Raw genomic sequence first — 17,551 nt, 5'->3', positions numbered from 1 at the left:
GTTAATGACTAGCGCTTAGCCCACTAAACATTGTGTTGATGACTAGCGCTTAGCCCACTACACACTGTGTTAATGACTAGCGCTTAGCCCACTACACACTGTGTTGATGACTAGCGCTTAGCCCACTACACACTGTGTTGATGACTAGCGCTTAGCCCACTACACACTGTGTTGATGACTAGCGCTTAGCCCACTACACACTGTGTTGATGACTAGCGCTTAGCCCACTACACACTGTGTTGATGACTAGCGCTTAGCCCACTACACACTGTGTTGATGACTAGCGCTTAGCCCACTACACACTGTGTTAATGACTAGCGCTTAGCCCGCTACACACTGTGTTAATGACTAGCGCTTAGCCCGCTACACACTGTGTTAATGACTAGCGCTTAGCCCACTACAAACTGTGTTAATGACTAGTGCTTAGCCCACTACACACTGTGTTAATGACTAGCGCTTAGCCCACTACACACTGTGTTAATGACTAGCGCTTAGCCCACTACACACTGTGTTAATGACTAGGACTTAGCCCACTACAAACTGTGTTAATGACTAGTGCTTAGCCCACTACACACTGTGTTAATGACTAGCGCTTAGCCCACTACACACTGTGTTAATGACTGTGTTAATGACTAGCCCAGCCCTACACACTGTGTTAATGACTAGCGCTTAGCCCACTACACACTGTGTTAATGACTAGCGCTTAGCCCACTACACACTGTGTTAATGACTAGCGCTTAGCCCACTACACACTGTGTTAATGACTAGCGCTTAGCCCACTACACACTGTGTTGATGACTAGCGCTTAGCCCACTACACACTGTGTTAATGACTAGCGCTTAGCCCACTACACACTGTGTTGATGACTAGCGCTTAGCCCACTACACACTGTGTTAATGACTAGCGCTTAGCCCACTACACACTGTGTTAATGACTAGCGCTTAGCCCACTACACACTGTGTTGATGACTAGCGCTTAGCCCACTACACACTGTGTTAATGACTAGCGCTTAGCCCACTACACACTGTGTTAATGACTAGCGCTTAGCCCACTACACACTGTGTTAATGACTAGCGCTTAGCCCACTACACACTGTGTTAATGACTAGTGCTTAGCCCACTACACACTGTGTTAATGACTAGCACTTAGCCCACTACACACTGTGTTAATGACTAGCGCTTAGCCCACTACACACTGTGTTAATGACTAGCGCTTAGCCCACTACACACTGTGTTAATGACTAGCGCTTAGCCCACTACACACTGTGTTAATGACTAGCGCTTAGCCCACTACACACACACTGTGTTAATGACTAGCGCTTAGCCCACTACACACTGTGTTAATGACTAGCGCTTAGCCCACTACACACTGTGGTGAATGACTAGCGCTTAGCCCACTACACACTGTGTTAATGACTAGCGCTTAGCCCACTACACACTGTGTTAATAACTAGCGCTTAGCCCACTACACACTGTGTTAATGACTAGCGCTTAGCCCACTACACACTGTGTTAATGACTAGTGCTTAGCCCACTACACACTGTGTTAATGACTAGCACTTAGCCCACTACACACTACCCTGTTTATGTTGATAAGTTATGTTATGTTGATAAGTGCCACTATTATAAGCAACCAAAGACAAAAATGCCTTAATATTTTACAAATTAATTGTTAACTGAGTAAAGAGGCTATAGTTTGTTAAATTTCCCTTTATGGAAAAAGATTGCAGTTATACTGCGCTCTGACTGCAATCTCTTTTTGTGTAAAGGTTGTCTTTTTTAGTAGTTTTTTTTTTATTTATCTTTTGTGTTCTTATATGTTAAATCTTTCTTAAAATGTTCATAATTCAACAAATATGCAATAAAGCCTATATCAAGGATTGAGGTCAGGTTTCCCCTTTGGTATTAGTTGCTACAAAACAAGCAGAGGATGTTGCATGAAAACAATCTTGTCAGAGGTTTTGAATTGCCAATTTTTTTTAATCCATGTCACTTTTTATTTTTATTTTTTATTTTTCTATTTCTATTTCTATTTAAACAGGGAGTCACCATTGAGACCAGGGTTTCTTTCACAGGGAAGCCCTGCACATGCAATACATAGACAAATCAAAACTAACTAAAATACAAGTACAACAAACCATCCTGAAAAACAGCCACATTCCTCAGCTAACAGTTCCCCAATCAATATTTTAAAATGCCCAAGCTGTGTGTCCAATTGAAGTGTATTTTGCAATTGGTTCCAGCAATGAGGTGCATTGTTTTGTCGACTGAAGTCATAGATTATTGCTTTTGTTAAATTACCCTCACTTTTTACACCTCAGTGTTGTCCACAGAGATCTTATCCAAATAGCCAACTAGCCAACTTAGCTACTGTCTAAACTAAGCCAAGTATCAGATGTGTGAAAATGTCATATGTTTGTTGTAGCATAGTAGATTTCAGTGCCAGATGTGATTTTTGTTTTTACAGTATATAACAATGTTTTCTAGGATACTGTTGTGGGTTGCTTTAGATCACAGGAGGCTGCCTGTCTACTGTGCTGCTTTGTCCTGTCAAGGCCTGTTGTACTGTAGGCACTCATTTCAGAGGAGAGGAGAGGAGAGGAGAGGAGAGAGAGAGGAGAGGAGAGGAGAGGAGAGGAGAGGAGAGGAGAGGGAGAGGAGAGGAGGAGAGGAGAGGGAGAGGAGAGGAGAGGAGAGGAGAGGAGAGGAGAGGAGAGGAGAGGGAGAGGGAGAGGAGAGGAGAGGAGAGGGTGGCAGCTGGTGCCTGTTTGTCGACTGAAGGAAAGATAAACATTCTTCTCTCCTCCCCAAATCCTCAACTGTGTGTGTTCCTGGAGAAGAGAGGGTCGAGAGAAGAGAGAGAATAAGAGGGGGGGAGAGAGAGAGAGAAAATAAAGGGAAATCAGTCCCTTTTTAATGTGCCTTTGTTTACCTACTTGTTAAGAGCTAGTGAACGCTTAGCTTGTTCTCAGCTAATGGGGTTTGTCATCTTCCTTCATCTCTCCCTGTCTCCATCTCTCCCTGTCTCCATCTCTCCCTGTCTCCATCTCTCCCTGTCTCCATCTCCATCTCTCCCTGTCTCCATCTCTCCCTCTCTCCATCTCTCCCTGTCTCCATCTCTCCCTGTCTCCATCTCTCCCTGTCTCCATCTCTCCCTGTCTCCATCTCTCCCTGTCTCCATCTCTCCCTGTCTCCATCTCTCCATCTCTCCCTGTCTCCCTGTCTCCATCTCTCCCTGTCTCCATCTCTCCCTGTCTCCATCTCTCCCTGTCTCCATCTCTCCCTGTCTCCATGTCTCCATCTCTCCCTGTCTCCATCTCTCCCTGTCTCCATCTTTCTATCCCTCCCTATCTCCATGTCTCCATCTCTCCCTGTCTCCATCTCTCCATCTCTCCCTCTCTCCATCTCTCCCTGTCTCCATGTCTCCATCTCTCCCTGTCTCCATCTCTCCCTGTCTCCATCTCTCCCTGTCTCCATCTTTCCATCCCTCCCCGTCTCCATCTCTCCCTGTCTCCATCTCTCCATGTCTCCATCTCTCCCTGTCTCCATCTCTCCCTGTCTCCATCTTTCCATCCCTCCCTGTCTCCATCTCTCCCTGTCTCCATCTCTCCCTGTCTCCATCTCTCCTGTCTCCATCTCTCCCTGTCTCCATCTCTCCATCTCTCCATGTCCATCTCCCTGTCTCCATCTCTCCCTGTCTCCATCTCTCCCTGTCTCCATGTCTCCCTGTCTCCATCCCTGTCTCCATCTCTCCCTGTCTCCATCTCTCCTGTCTCCATCTCTCCCTGTCTCCATCTCTCCCTGTCTCCATCTCTCCCTGTCTCCCTCTCCCTGTCTCCCTGTCTCCCTGTCTCCATGTCTCCCTGTCTCCATCTCTCCCTGTCTCCATGTCTCCCTGTCTCCATCTCTCCCTGTCTCCATCTCTCCATCTCTCCATCTCTCCCTGTCTCCATCTCTCCATGTCTCCATCTCTCCCTGTCTCCATCTCTCCTGTCTCCATCTCTCCATCTCTCCATGTCTCCATCTCTCCATCTCTCCATGTCTCCATCTCTCCATCTCTCCATCTCTCCCTGTCTCCATCTCTCTCTCCATCTCTCCATCTCTCCCTGTCTCCTCTCTCCATGTCTCCATCTCTCCATCTCTCCATCTCTCCATGTCTCCCTGTCTCCCTGTCTCCATCTCTCCCTGTCTCCATCTCTCCATCTCTCCATCTCTCCCTGTCTCCATCTCTCCATGTCTCCATCTCTCCATGTCTCCATGTCTCCATCTCTTCCTGTCTCCATCTCTCCCTGTCTCCATCTCTCCATGTCTCCATCTCTCCATGTCTCCATCTCTCCATCTCTCCCTGTCTCCATCTCTCCCTGTCTCCATCTCTCCCTGTCTCCATCTCTCCCTGTCTCCATCTCTCCCTGTCTCCATCCCTCCCTCCATCCCTCTCTCCTTCCATCCGAAACACATCAGTTATCATTTAGCCTTTCATCATGTCTGATTGGATTGTTTAGTTCTATGTCCGTGATAAGAAGGAAAGATAAACATTATTTAATTGTTTTTGTTGTTGTTGTTGTTGTTGCACAAAGCACTTATAAATGACTCTATCCCAGATGTGTTTCTGCTGCGTGACAACAACACTAAATGGAGTTGGATAATGAACCAGATCCACCCAGACATAAACATGTCAGTCTTAATGTATTATTACCATCAGTGGCTGGTGGCAGGGAGCTAGCCTGAGTCATAGATGTGTTTGTGTTGTCTTGACAACTCCGGTGAAAACGACAACAATGGAGTTTTCAAGACACCACACAAACAGACCCGGGGACTCGGGCTAAACGGGGACCATGTGAAATTATGTTATTTATTATTATTTATCTTATCAATATATGAAACAATGGTTGTACTGTAGATGTTTTAAGAGATATATAAAAAATATATATAAAAAAATGGACATAAAATGGCTCCCACTTTTAATTTCATGTTTATTATTTATGTTTGAACTGTTTGAAAAGAAGACATGTCAATTAATGGTGAAATGTTTTAGGTTTTATTATTGAAGTAAGGATGTTTTCAAATCTACCTGTTTTTATGCATATGAGAGTCATTTCATTCGACTTTTCTCTTTAAGATAGCTGGCTATGCCTCCGTCTCAGGCTGAACAATCTTCTATTGTATGTTTGGTAGAATAGAAAATAAACGTAAATGTGTTGACAAGATCAGGTGACGTGTAAACACCAGTAGCCAACATTTGACTGTTCAAATGTGCCTTTCTATGCTGTGGGCTCTATGAAACTAATACATGGTACTTCAAGTATCACCACTCTCTATGTTCCCTCTGTTTCAAAAATATTATTTTATTTTCATTATTTTCATTATTTTGTTTTTCCTCTCATAATCTCCCTTTTACTTTTTATTTACAATTTCTCCTTCGTCTTTTTAATTGCATGATTCTTATTTTGTATTTTTCCCGCAACAACAAAAATAACTATGGCAGTTTACAAATACTTGGATATTGATGAAGAATAACTGTTTTTTTTGTTAGGTCTTTTTTTATGGTTGGTTTTTGATACACTTCCCATGTAACGCTAAATATTTGTCACTGTGTTGGACTGTATGGCCTTGTTAAGAGAATAAAATACCAAATTCAAATTATTTAAAAAAAAATTGTGTTTCTGAAAAGGTTGTCTATAACGCTTCATAACGTGTATGTGTACAAGATATTGTAAATCAAATCAAATGTATTTATATAGCCCTTCGTACATCAGCTGATATCTCAAAGTGCTGTACAGAAACCCAGCCTAAAACCCCAAACAGCAAGCAATGCAGGTGTAGAAGTACGGTGGCTAGGAAAAACTCCCTAGAAAGGCCAAAACCTAGGAAGAAACCTAGAGAGGAACCAGGCTATGTGGGGTGGCCAATCCTCTTCTGGCTTTGCTGGGTGGAGATTATACATATAAATTGTCTTAAAACGTAACTTGCTGAAACCTTTGATTGTTCCAAACACCATGTTGGAAGTGTTGTGGTTACAAGATGGATTCTGCGGTTATTGTTCACACGACAGATGGCCTGAGTACAGTACCGATACACTTATTCAATATTTGTTCATGATCTCTCACACACACACACACACACACACACACAAACGACTGTACATACTGCCTAATACCAACATAATGTGTGTGTGGTGGGTAGTCAAGCATTACTATCCAACAGCATTATGGGACAGAACCAGCCTCGGGGCAGAACCGAGGCCGCTAACACACCTTGACATGGGCAACAATCAACATCAAGTAAGTTATTACCACCTTTAAAGTATCCAGACTAGAGGTTACTATAAGCGGCACTGAGGCTTTTCATTACCTTTGAAGTGTGTTTCTATTCTTCCCTATAGTGTCTACAGTGAGGGTCGTAATTATTAGCACGAAAAATATTAAAGATTTGAATTCAACTGTTGGAATAATGCAAGGAAGTGTTTAGCCAGATTTGAATTCAACTGTTGGAATAATGCAAGGAAGTGTTTAGCCAGATTTGAATTCAACTGTTGGAATAATGCAAGGAAGTGTTTAGCCAGATTTGAATTCAACTGTTGGAATAATGCAAGGAAGTGTTTAGCCAGATTTGAATTCAACTGTTGGAATAATGCAAGGAAGGGTTTAGCCAGATTTGAATTCAACTGTTGGAATAATGCAAGGAAGGGTTTAGCCATACTGTGAACATACTGTAGGATGACATACATTCGTCTGGTTAAATGACTTCAATCAAGAGTTCTGTGGAAGTGTTTTGACTGAATGGGGAACGCTTGATTAACCATGACTATGATGTAAAGCAGCATCATGATCCGTGTGTCCTGTTTCATTAGATGAAGAGGTTCTCACCTTGCTCCTAGTGCCGTACTGGTCCTTCACCGCATCAACAGCGCTCTACAACAACTTTAAAATATGTGTTTTCAGCCATACAACTACATAAATAAATTAAAATACATTAAAACGACTTACATGAGAAGTCATTGAATTGTATTTAGTGAGGATTCAATCCAAGGCGTGTTCGAGAGCGAGTTACTATAGAGCAGCAATACGCATTTTAAAAGGCCTTTTCTTCGATGTTTGCGGAGATCACATTCATGGTAAATGTTGCGCTTGTCAGCTCAAGCATAAAGTAAGTAGCCTGCCTAAGTGTAAAGTAAGTAGCCAGTCTAAGCATAAAGTAAGTAGCCTGCCTAAGCGTAAAGTAAGTAGCCTGTCTAAACGTAAAGTAAGTAGCCTGTCTAAACGTAAAGTAAGTAGCCTGCCTAAGCGTAAAGTAAGTAAAGTAAGTAGACTCCCTAAGTGTAAAGTAAGTAAAGTAAGTAGCCTGCCTCAGTGTAAAGTAAATGCTGTGCTGCACTATGAAGCACCTTGGACTGAATCCAGACCTAATATACAGTGGGGAGAACAAGTATTTGATACACTGCGGATTTTGCAGGTTTACCTACTTACAAAGCATGTAGAGGTCTGTAATTTTTTTTATCATAGGTACACTTCAACTGTGAGAGGCGGAATCTAAAACAAAAATCCAGAAAATCACATTGTATGATTTTTAAGTCATTCATTAGCATTTTATTACATGACATAAGTATTTGATCACCTACCAACCAGTAAGAATTCCGGCTCTCACAGACCTGCTAGTTTTTCTTTAAGAAGCACTCCTGTTCTCCACTCATTACCTGTATTAACTGCACCTGTTTGAACTCATTACCTGTATAAAAGACACCTGTCCACACACTCAATCAAACAGACTCCAACCTCTCCGCAATGGCGAAGACCAGAGAGCTGTGTAAGGACATCAGGGATAAAATTGTAGACCTGCACAAGGCTGGGATTCGTTACAGGACAATAGGCAAGCAGCTTGGTGAGAAGGCAACAACTGTTGGCGCAATTATTAGAAAATGGAAGAAGTTCAAGATGACGGTCAATCACCCTCGGTCTGGGGCTCCATGCAAGATCTCACCTCGTGGGGCATCAATGATCATGAGGAAGGTGAGGGATCAGCCCAGAACTACACGGAAGGACCTGGTCAATGACCTGAAGAGAGCTGGGACCACATTCTCAAAGAAAACCATTAGTAACACACTACGCCGTCATGGATTAAAATCCTGCAGCGCACGCAAGGTCCCCCTGCTCAAGCCAGCGCATGTCCAGGCCCATCTGAAGTTTGCCAATGACCATCTGTATGATCCAGAGGAGGAATGGGAGAAGGTCATTTGGTCTGATGAGACAAAGATAGAGCTTTTTGGTCTAAACTCCACTCGCCGTGTTTGGAGGAGGAAAAAGGATGAGTACAACCCCAAGAACACCATCCCAACCGTGAAGCATGGAGGTGGAAACATCATTCTTTGGGAATGCTTTTCTGCAAAGGGGATAGGACGACTGCACCGTATTGAGGGGAGAATGGATGGGGCCATGTATCGCAAGATCTTGGCCAACAACCTCTTCTGGAGTGGCCTAGCCAGTCTCCAGACCTGAACCCAATAGACAATCTTTGGAGGGAGCTGAAAGTCCGTATTGCCCAGTGACGGTCTGTGAGAAGGTCTGTAAAGAGGAGTGGGCCAAAATCCCTGCTGCAGTGTGTGCAAACCTGGTCAAGAACTACAGGAAACGCATGACCTCTGTAATTGCAAACAAAGGTTTCTGTACCAAATATGAAGTTCTGCTTTTCTGATGTATCAAATACTTATGTCATGCAATAAAATGCAAATGAATTACTTAAAAATCATACAATGTGATTTTCTGGATTTTTGTTTTAGATTCCGTCTCTCACAGTTGACGTGTACCTATGATAAAAATTACAGACCTCTACATGCTTTGTAAGTGGGAATACCTGCAAAATCGTCAGTGTATCAAATACTTGTTCTCCCCACTGTATGTCTATAACACTGTCTTCTTCCAGCCCCCAGAGCGGGCCTTCTGTGACCTGTCCTCTCCGGGGCAGGAGGGCATCAGGGTGGTCCAGCTCTACCTGATGCCGGCCTTCTTCCTGGGGGTGTTGATACTGGGTCTGCCCCTCAACCTGCTCTCTCTCTGGATCTTCTTCCAACGCCTGAAACGCTGGTCCAGGTAGCTTAGTGGTTAGAGGGGTGGGCTGAAACACTGATCCAAGTAGCCTAGAGGGGAGACTGAAACACTGGTCCAGCTAGCCTAGAGGGGAGGCTAAAACGTTGGTACAGGTAGCCTAGAGGTTAGAGGGTTGGGCTGAAACACTGATCCAAGTAGCCTAGAGGTTAGAGGGGTGGGCTGAAACACTGATCCAAGTAGCCTAGGGGTTAGAGGGGTGGGCTGAAACACTGAAAGTAGTAGCCTAGAGGTTAGAGTGGTGGGCTGAAACACTGGTCCATTCAGCCTTGAGGTTAGAGTGGTGGGCTGAAACACTGGTCCAAGTAGCCTAGAGGTTAGAGTGGTGGGCTGAAACACTGATCCATTTAGTCTTGAGGTTGGGATCTGAGGGATTTGACTACTAGAGTGTTGTTAGTGACAAATCCTAGCAATAAAGCATCTCCGGCTGTTGTGCCCTTGAGCAAGGCAGTTCTTAACCCTTAAACTGCTCACTGCATGCTGTACTGTATGTGCTGTACTGTGTGTGTGTGTGTGTGTGTGTGTGTGTGTGTGTGTGTGTGTGTGTGTGTGTGTTAGGCACAGTAGAAGACATATTTCTGGTATAAATTCATAAAGTATTCTTCTTCTTCTTCAGGAGTAGTGTCCTGCTCTTCAACCTGGCCCTGGCTGACACCTTTTGGCTGCTGGCTCTACCCTTCCTCATTCACTACCACTTAAACGGTTTGGATTTCATATAATTTATTTGACTATTTAAAAAAAAACACAATTCAACCGCATAGATGGTGCCAGTCTGTTTGTGCTAGCATACCAAGTTGCCAACACTCTGTCATTTTTGGCGTATCAATGGCAGCAGTAGAGTTGACACAAAAAACATCACAAAACAGATCTGGAACTAGTCTAGCGTGTAGATACACTTGCACTGCATTTAAAATCTTTGAGGATTAACGATCAAGTTTAACAACCATTGTGGTCCTTTTCAGGTCTCCACTGGGGTCTGGGTAAGTTAAGTAAATCCAATTGCCAATATTGTCTGTTGTTTTCATGTCCTGTATAGCGGTTGCATTATGACGCAAGGCACATTTGTATAACTGAGTGACTATCAGAGAGAGTGACATATGACCAGAGGAAAACTGCTGATGTACAACCAAGTTTTGAAATTGCACCTTCGTGTATTATATTATTCTAACTCTCAACAGTAAGGAATCTATTCAATCAGATCCGCTGTAGCCGACATCCACATAGCTTTTGTTTTGGGATCAGTTTTCAGTATAGGAGGTGGAACTGCGCTAGAGTTGTCAAATCCACTAGTGGCTCCTGAAATGATACACCTGAAGCGGACATTGCCATTGGTTGCCATTGGCTGCACGGAGTCACACCCCCTTGTTTTCAAGTTGGAACACTAGAATGTGAGGTTTAAACCTCATTTAGTATTATAGAAATCCTCATTATTTTGTTTCTTTATTTGGGGGGGGGGGAGAATTGTTTTAAGATGGTTCTACTAAGATAACATGTGGAATTGTTTTAAGGTGGTTCTACTAAGATAATATGTGGAATTGTTTTAAGGTGGTTCTACTAAGATAACATGTGGAATTGTTTTAAGATGGTTCTACTAAGATAATATGCGGAATTGTTTTAAGATGGTCATACCGTGGATCATTTATCTATTTGATTTAGAAGTTTAGGACCACTTTATGTATTTAAAAAAAACATACACTGCTCAAAAAAATAAAGGGAACACTTAAACAACACAATGTAACTCCAAGTCAATCACACTTCTGTGAAATCAAACTGTCCACTTAGGAAGCAACACTGATTGACAATAAATGTCACATGCTGTTGTGCAAATGGAATAGACAACAGGTGGAAATTATAGGCAATTGGCAAGACACCCCCAATAAAGGAGTGGTTCTGCAGGTGGTGACCACAGACCACTTCTCAGTTCCTATGCTTCCTGGCTGATGTTTTGGTCACTTTTGAATGCTGGCGGTGATTTCACTTTAGTGGTAGCATGAGACGGAGTCTACAACCCACACAAGTGGCTCAGATAGTGCAGCTCATCCAGGATGGCACATCAATGCGAGCTGTGGCAAGAAGGTTTGCTGTGTCTGTCAGCGTAGTGTCCAGAGCATGGAGGCGCTACCAGGAGACAGGCCAGTACATCAGGAGACGTGGAGGAGGCCGTATGAGGGCAACAACCCAGAAGCAGGACCGCTACCTCTGCCTTTGTGCAAGGAGGAGCAGGAGGAGCACTGCCAGAGCCCTGCAAAATGACCTCCAGCAGGCCACAAATGTGCATGTCTGCTCAAACGGTCAGAAACAGACTCCATGAGGGTGGTATGAGGGCCCGACGTCCACAGGTGGGGGTTGTGCTTACAGCCCAACACCGTGCAGGACATATGGCATTTGCCAGAGAACACCAAGATTGGCAAATTCGCCACTGGCGCCCTGTGCTCTTCACAGATGAAAGCAGGTTCACACTGAGCACATGTGATAGACGTGACAGAGTCTGGAGACGCCGTGGAGAACGTTCTGCTGCCTGCAACATCCTCCAGCATGACCGGTTTGGCGTTGGGTCAGTCATGGTGTGGGGTGGGGTGGCATTTCTTTGGGGGGCCGCACAGCCCTCCATGTGCTCGCCAGAGGTAGCCTGACTGCCATTAGGTACCGAGATGAGATCCTCAGACCCCTTGTGAGACCATATGCTGGTGCAGTTGGCCCTGGGTTCCTCCTAATGCAAGACAATGCTAGACCTCATGTGGCTGGAGTGTGTCAGCAGTTCCTGCAAGAGGAAGGCATTGATGCTATGAACTGGCCCGCCTGGCCCACTTCCCCAGACCTGAATACAATTGAGCACATCTGGGACATCATGTCTCGCTCCATCCACCAACGCCACAGACTGTCCAGGAGTTGGTGGATGCTTTAGTACAGGTCTGGGAGGAGATCCCTCAGGAGACCATCCGCCACCTCATCAGGAGCATGCCCAGGCGTTGTAGGGAGGTCATAGAGGCACGTGGAAGCCACACACACTACTGAGCCTCATTTTGACTTGTTTTAAGGTTTAAGGTTTTCCACTTTAATTTTGAGTGTGACTCCAAATCCAGACCTCCATGGGTTGATAAATTTGATTTCCATTGATAATTTGTGTGATGTTGTTGTCAGCACATTCAACTAAAAAATGGTATTTAATAAGAATCTTTCATTCATTCAGATCTAGGATGTGTTATTTTAGTGTTCCCTTTATTTTTTTGAGCAGTGTATTTTAAAGTGATTTGATAAATTATTGAATTTGGCCTTCACTACTTTTATTTATTTATTTATTAATTTCACCTTTATTTAACCAGGTAGGCAAGTTGAGAACAAGTTCTCAAGTTCTCATTGCGACCTGGCCAAGATAAAGCAAAGCAGTTTGACAGATACAACGACACAGAGTTACACATGGAGTAAAACAAACATACAGTCAATAATACAGTATAAACAAGTCTATATACAATGTGAGCAAATGAGGTGAGAAGGGAGGTAAAGGCAAAAAAGGCCATGGTGGCAAAGTAAAACAATATAGCAAGTAAAACACTGGAATGGTAGTTTTGCAATGGAAGAATGTGCAAAGTAGAAATAAAAATAATGGGGTGCAAAGGAGCAAAATAAATAAATTAAAATTAAATACAGTTGGGAAAGAGGTAGTTGTTTGGGCTAAATTATAGGTGGGCTATGTACAGGTGCAGTAATCTGTGAGCTGCTCTGACAGTTGGTGCTTAAAGCTAGTGAGGGAGATAAGTGTTTCCAGTTTCAGAGATTTTTGTAGTTCGTTCCAGTCATTGGCAGCAGAGAACTGGAAGGAGAGGCGGCCAAAGAAAGAATTGGTTTTGGGGGGTTTTCTCTTACTATAGCCAATAGATACGCATTGAATAACACATTCATAAATGGCAAAAAAAAATACACACACAAAAAATTTGTATCATAAGGAAAAAGGTTTTGAAGTGTCCAATATCTAGTAGATATAAGAAAACTCAAGATAAATATGTTTCCGGAAAAACTCAAATGTAACACCTCTTTTTTTTGCACAAAATTACCTTCATACTTCCATTAATTTGTATGGGATGTGTCCCATGACACTTGTGAGGGTTGTAAAGCAAAACAGAGAACACCATCGTGTTCGTGAGTCTCATCTTTCCATAGAGTGGTCATATGCTTCAGGAATGTCGCGAGTCACTACTTCACACAAGAGCCATTTGAAAGTAATATTATTATTTTTTATTATTATTTTTTGATCAAAATGCGTTTTTGGGTAGAAATGCCTTCGGGGACATGTGAACTTTCATGTGCCTTAATAACAGACATGTATGCCATCTGTAAATACGAATAAAATTGTTCAAATTACGAGCCCAGTTGGTTAAGCCACTAAAACAATACAGCCACCTTCCTGCTAGCCATGATTGGCTGAGATAATTAAGTGGGCTGGACATGCCAAGAGATGAGTTCGGATTGGTCTGCCATATAGCATATAGCAGGCTTCTGTCTATTTTAGCTGGTTAGATTGTGTAGGTAATCCTGTCTAACGCAGCATCTAAAAAATATATTGCTTACTATACTGCATAAGTGTTGTTCTCCACTTTCTAGAGGGCCGAGTTTTGAAATCAGTGGAATTGGAGTAGCTAAGGAGATGGAGAAAACACCTGTCTACAGATTACGCCTTCAAACTAAGGGCAATCGTGGCATCAGTGAGAAGAGAAGGAGAAGCGTCCAACCATGATGTATAAGATAGTCTAACTAGCTTCAGTTGAAGTCGGAAGTTTTACATACACCTTAGCCAAATACATTTAAACTGTTTTTCACAATTCCTGACATTTAATCCTAGTAATAATTCCCTGTCTTAGGTCAGTTAGGATCACCACTTTATTTTAAGAATGTGAAATGTCAGAATAATACTAGAGAGAATGATTTATTTCAGCTTTTATTTCTTTCATCACATTCCCAGTGGGCCAGATGATTACATACACTCTGTTAGTATTTGGTAGCATTGCCTTTAAATTGTTTAACTGGGCCAAACGTTTCGGGTAGCCTTCCACAAGCTTCCCACAATAAGTTGGGTGAATTTTGGCCCATTCCTCCTGACAGAGCTGGTGTAACTGAGTCAGGATTGTAGGCCTCCTTGCTCACACATGCTTTTTCAGTTCTGCCCACAAATTTCTATGGGATTGAGGTCAGGGCTTTGTGATGGCCACTCCAATACCTTTACTTTGTTGTCCTTAAGCCATTTTGCCACAACTTTGGAAGTATGCTTGGGGTCATTGTCCATTTGGAAGACCCATTTGCGACCAAGCTTTAACTTCCTGACTGATGTCTTGAGATGTTGCTTCAATATATCGACATAATTTTCCTTCCTCATGTAGCCATCTATTTTGTGAAGTGCACTAGTCTCTCCTGCAGAAAAGCACCCCCACAACATGATGCTGCCACCCCCATGCTTCACGGTTGGTATGGTGTTCTTCGGCTTGCAAGCCTCCCCTTTTCTTCCAAACATAACTAACGATGGTCATTATGGCCAAACAGTTCTATTTTTGTTTCATCAGACCAGAGGACATTTCTCCAAAAAGTACGATCTTTGTCCCCATGTGCAGTTGCAAACCGTAGTCTGGCTTTTTATGGCGGTTTCGGAGCAGTGGCTTCTTCCTTGCTGAGCGGCCTTTCAGGTTATGTCGATATAGGACTCGTTTTACTGTGGATATAGATACTTTTGTACCTGTTTCCTACAGCATCTTCACAAGGTCCTTTGCTGTTGTTCTGGGACTGATTTGCACATTTCACACCAAAGTATGTTCATCTCTAGGAGAAGAAAGTGTTTCCTTCCTGAGCGGTATGACGGCTGCGTGGTCCCATGGTGTTTATTATTGCGTACTCTTGTTTGTACAGATGAGCATGATACCTTCAGGTGTTTGGAAATTGTCCCCAAGGATGAACCAGACTTGTGGAGGTCTACAATTTTTTTCTGATGTCTTGGCTGATTTATTTTGATTTTCCCATGATGTCAAGCAATGAGGCACTGAATTTGAAGGTAGGCCTTGAAATACATCCACAGGTACACCTCCAATTGACTCAAATGATGTCAATTAGCCTATCAGAAGCTTCTAAAGCCATGACATCATTTTCTGGAATTTTCCAAGCTGTTTAAAAGGCACAGTCAACTTAGTGTATGTAAACTTCTGACCCACTGGAATTGTGATACAGTGAATTATAAGTGAAATAATCTGTAAACAATTGTTGTAAAAATGACTTGTGTCATGCTCAAAGTAGATGTCCTAACCGACTTGTCAAAACTATAGTTTGTTAACAAGACATTTGTGGAGTGGTTGAAAAATGAGTTTTAATGATTCCAACCGAAGTGTATGTAAACCTCCCACTTCAACTGTAGATTGACAGGTGAATTAACCTGGATTTGTTTGTTTGTTTGTATTTTGCATATACACTTTCTCGCTCTGAACTTCTATCACAAGTGGGGCGGGTGTGGGTTCTTGACAATGATCACCTATTTGACAGCTCCAAGCAGTTCCACCACTTCTAACAAAACAAAAAAACAAACAAAACATCTGCTGGTGTCTGTTATCGCTGGTTAACACTTGATCTGATGGAATCTTAGCCTAAATTGAGACCTGACTGAGTTCCACATAAAAAATAAAAAAATAAAAATCAAATCTCAAAAGGATCACACCATACCTACGGACTGTTTGTCTAATTTTAGGTGTGTCGCTCTGCAAGACCCTTCGGTTGCTCTACCACAACTACTTCTACCTCAGCATCTTCTTCGTTTCCTGCGTTAGCGTGGACCGCTATCTCGCCATCGTCCACCCGCTGCGCTCTGTGGTGTTACTCGGCCGCCGGCAGACCTGTTTCCTCTGTGCCGTTATCTGGGCGATTTCCATGGTGATAAGTGTCCCTGTAGCTCACATGACTTTGCTACAACATTGCCCCGGAGACAATAATCGTACCGTGTGTACCCTGTATATGTTACTGGACGACACTGAGGAGAGCCTACCCTACTCAATCTGCTGTACCACCATCGGCTTCCTCTTCCCTCTATACTCCATATGTTACTGTTGCCTCCGCAGGTAGTTACCAATTACATTATTTATTGATTGGTTGATTTACTGATTGATTGATCCTGATTTATTACATTATTGGAAACACAGCCTATAATATGGAGTGTTTGATTTGGCTCTATTTCTTTCTTTTAATATATTTGTTTACTATTCTGTCTCCAACATGCTTTTTTTGTCTCCACAGCATCAGGGAGCTGCGCCTCCGCAGCCGCCGGCCACAGGTCCACCTCCACAAAAACAAGGGGCGACGTCTCCGTCTGACCCGCGTGTTGACCGCCGTGCTGACCCTCTTTGCCCTGTTCTACCTGCCCTACCACCTAAGCAGGAACGCGGCCATCGTGATGCATGCCATGTACCTGGGTAGGCCGGCGTTCTGGCAGCCCGTAGACCTGGCATTCTGCCTGGAGATCTGTCTATGTAGCCTGAATACCTGTGTCAACCCACTGTTTACTTGCTTCGTGGGACGGCAGTTTAGAAAGGAGTTCCAGGATACCTTTGGGTTCGCTTGGCTGCAGCTTTGGAAGTGTCAACGACAGCAATCAGCGGTGAATCATGTGACGTCAGTAACAGGGTTGTTTGAGAGAAAGAGGAACCAGAGGACCATAGGGCATGAGAGAGAGGGGCATGGTGGCCAGGGTTTGGCTGCTGTCACTCCACTGTGAATGCTGAAGGATCAGACCATGGTAAATTACCATCTCAATTATTTAAAAAATCCATCCTCTCCCCATCGCCTCCCTTGATTGGAAAAGACTTGGCGGGGGGAGGGGGGGTTGTCTTTATAGCAGCTGGACCACACAGATGATCAGATCTCAGACACAATGCCTGAGGAAGTTCTTTACATCTTAAAAATCACAGCAACAAGCCTGTCTGTGGGTGGTTGTCTGTATGTTACAGCAACGAACCTGTCTGAGGGTGGTTGTCTTCCTTACTTTATTTTGTACTGGGCATGGAATTGGTATGCATGTCACTTTTAGGTAGTCCTGAGGCATGGTCCTAGGGCTCAGGTCCACCGGGAGGGGAGAACTCTATAGGAGAAAGCCCTGCCTCCAGCTGTTTGCTTAGAAATTCTAGGGACTAAGGAGGCCTGTATCTTGTGACTGTAGCGTACTTGTAGGCATGTACGGCAGGACCAAATCAGAGAGATAGATAGGGGCAAGAAACACTTTGTAAGTTAGCAGTAAAACCTTGAAATCAGCCCTGATTAGTCTAATCTAGAAGTGACTAAAGCATGAATTCGTTTTTCTGCATAATTTTTAGGCAAAAAGTTGCAGAGTTATGCACCGTTACGAAGATGGAAAAAGCTGCCCTTAAAATATTCTAAAGAGAGATCGAGGTCCAGAGTGACGCCGAGGTTCTTCACAGTTTTATTTGAGACGACT

At 43.5% G+C, this 17,551-nt stretch overlaps 1 protein-coding gene across 1 annotated transcript; it reads left to right on the top strand.

Annotated features, from left to right (window-relative positions):
• The first annotated feature begins 6,258 nt into the window (after positions 1 to 6,258).
• Positions 6,259 to 17,177, top strand: LOC112248105 (succinate receptor 1-like). Its single transcript, XM_042301192.1, has 6 exons — positions 6,259 to 6,279; positions 8,915 to 9,081; positions 9,713 to 9,798; positions 10,059 to 10,076; positions 15,815 to 16,181; positions 16,357 to 17,177. Exons 1-6 carry the CDS (start codon positions 6,259 to 6,261, stop codon positions 16,832 to 16,834), a joined length of 1,137 nt encoding a protein of 378 aa, XP_042157126.1. The 3' UTR covers positions 16,835 to 17,177.
• Positions 17,178 to 17,551: the final 374 nt, after the last annotated feature.

Source organism: Oncorhynchus tshawytscha, linkage group LG19 (genome assembly GCF_018296145.1).
Source record: "Oncorhynchus tshawytscha isolate Ot180627B linkage group LG19, Otsh_v2.0, whole genome shotgun sequence".
Classification (NCBI taxonomy): domain Eukaryota; kingdom Metazoa; phylum Chordata; class Actinopteri; order Salmoniformes; family Salmonidae; genus Oncorhynchus; species Oncorhynchus tshawytscha.
Note: the sequence above shows the minus strand (reverse complement) of the source record. Positions and strands in the feature narration are given on the sequence as shown.

Coding starts and splice junctions, on each gene's coding strand:
- LOC112248105 (XM_042301192.1), top strand. CDS start 6,259: ATGGGCAACAATCAACATCAA. Junction 9,082..9,712: donor CGCCTGAAACGCTGGTCCAG/GTAGCTTAGTGG, acceptor CTTCTTCTTCAG/GAGTAGTGTCCTGCTCTTCA. Junction 16,182..16,356: donor TGTTACTGTTGCCTCCGCAG/GTAGTTACCAAT, acceptor TTGTCTCCACAG/CATCAGGGAGCTGCGCCTCC.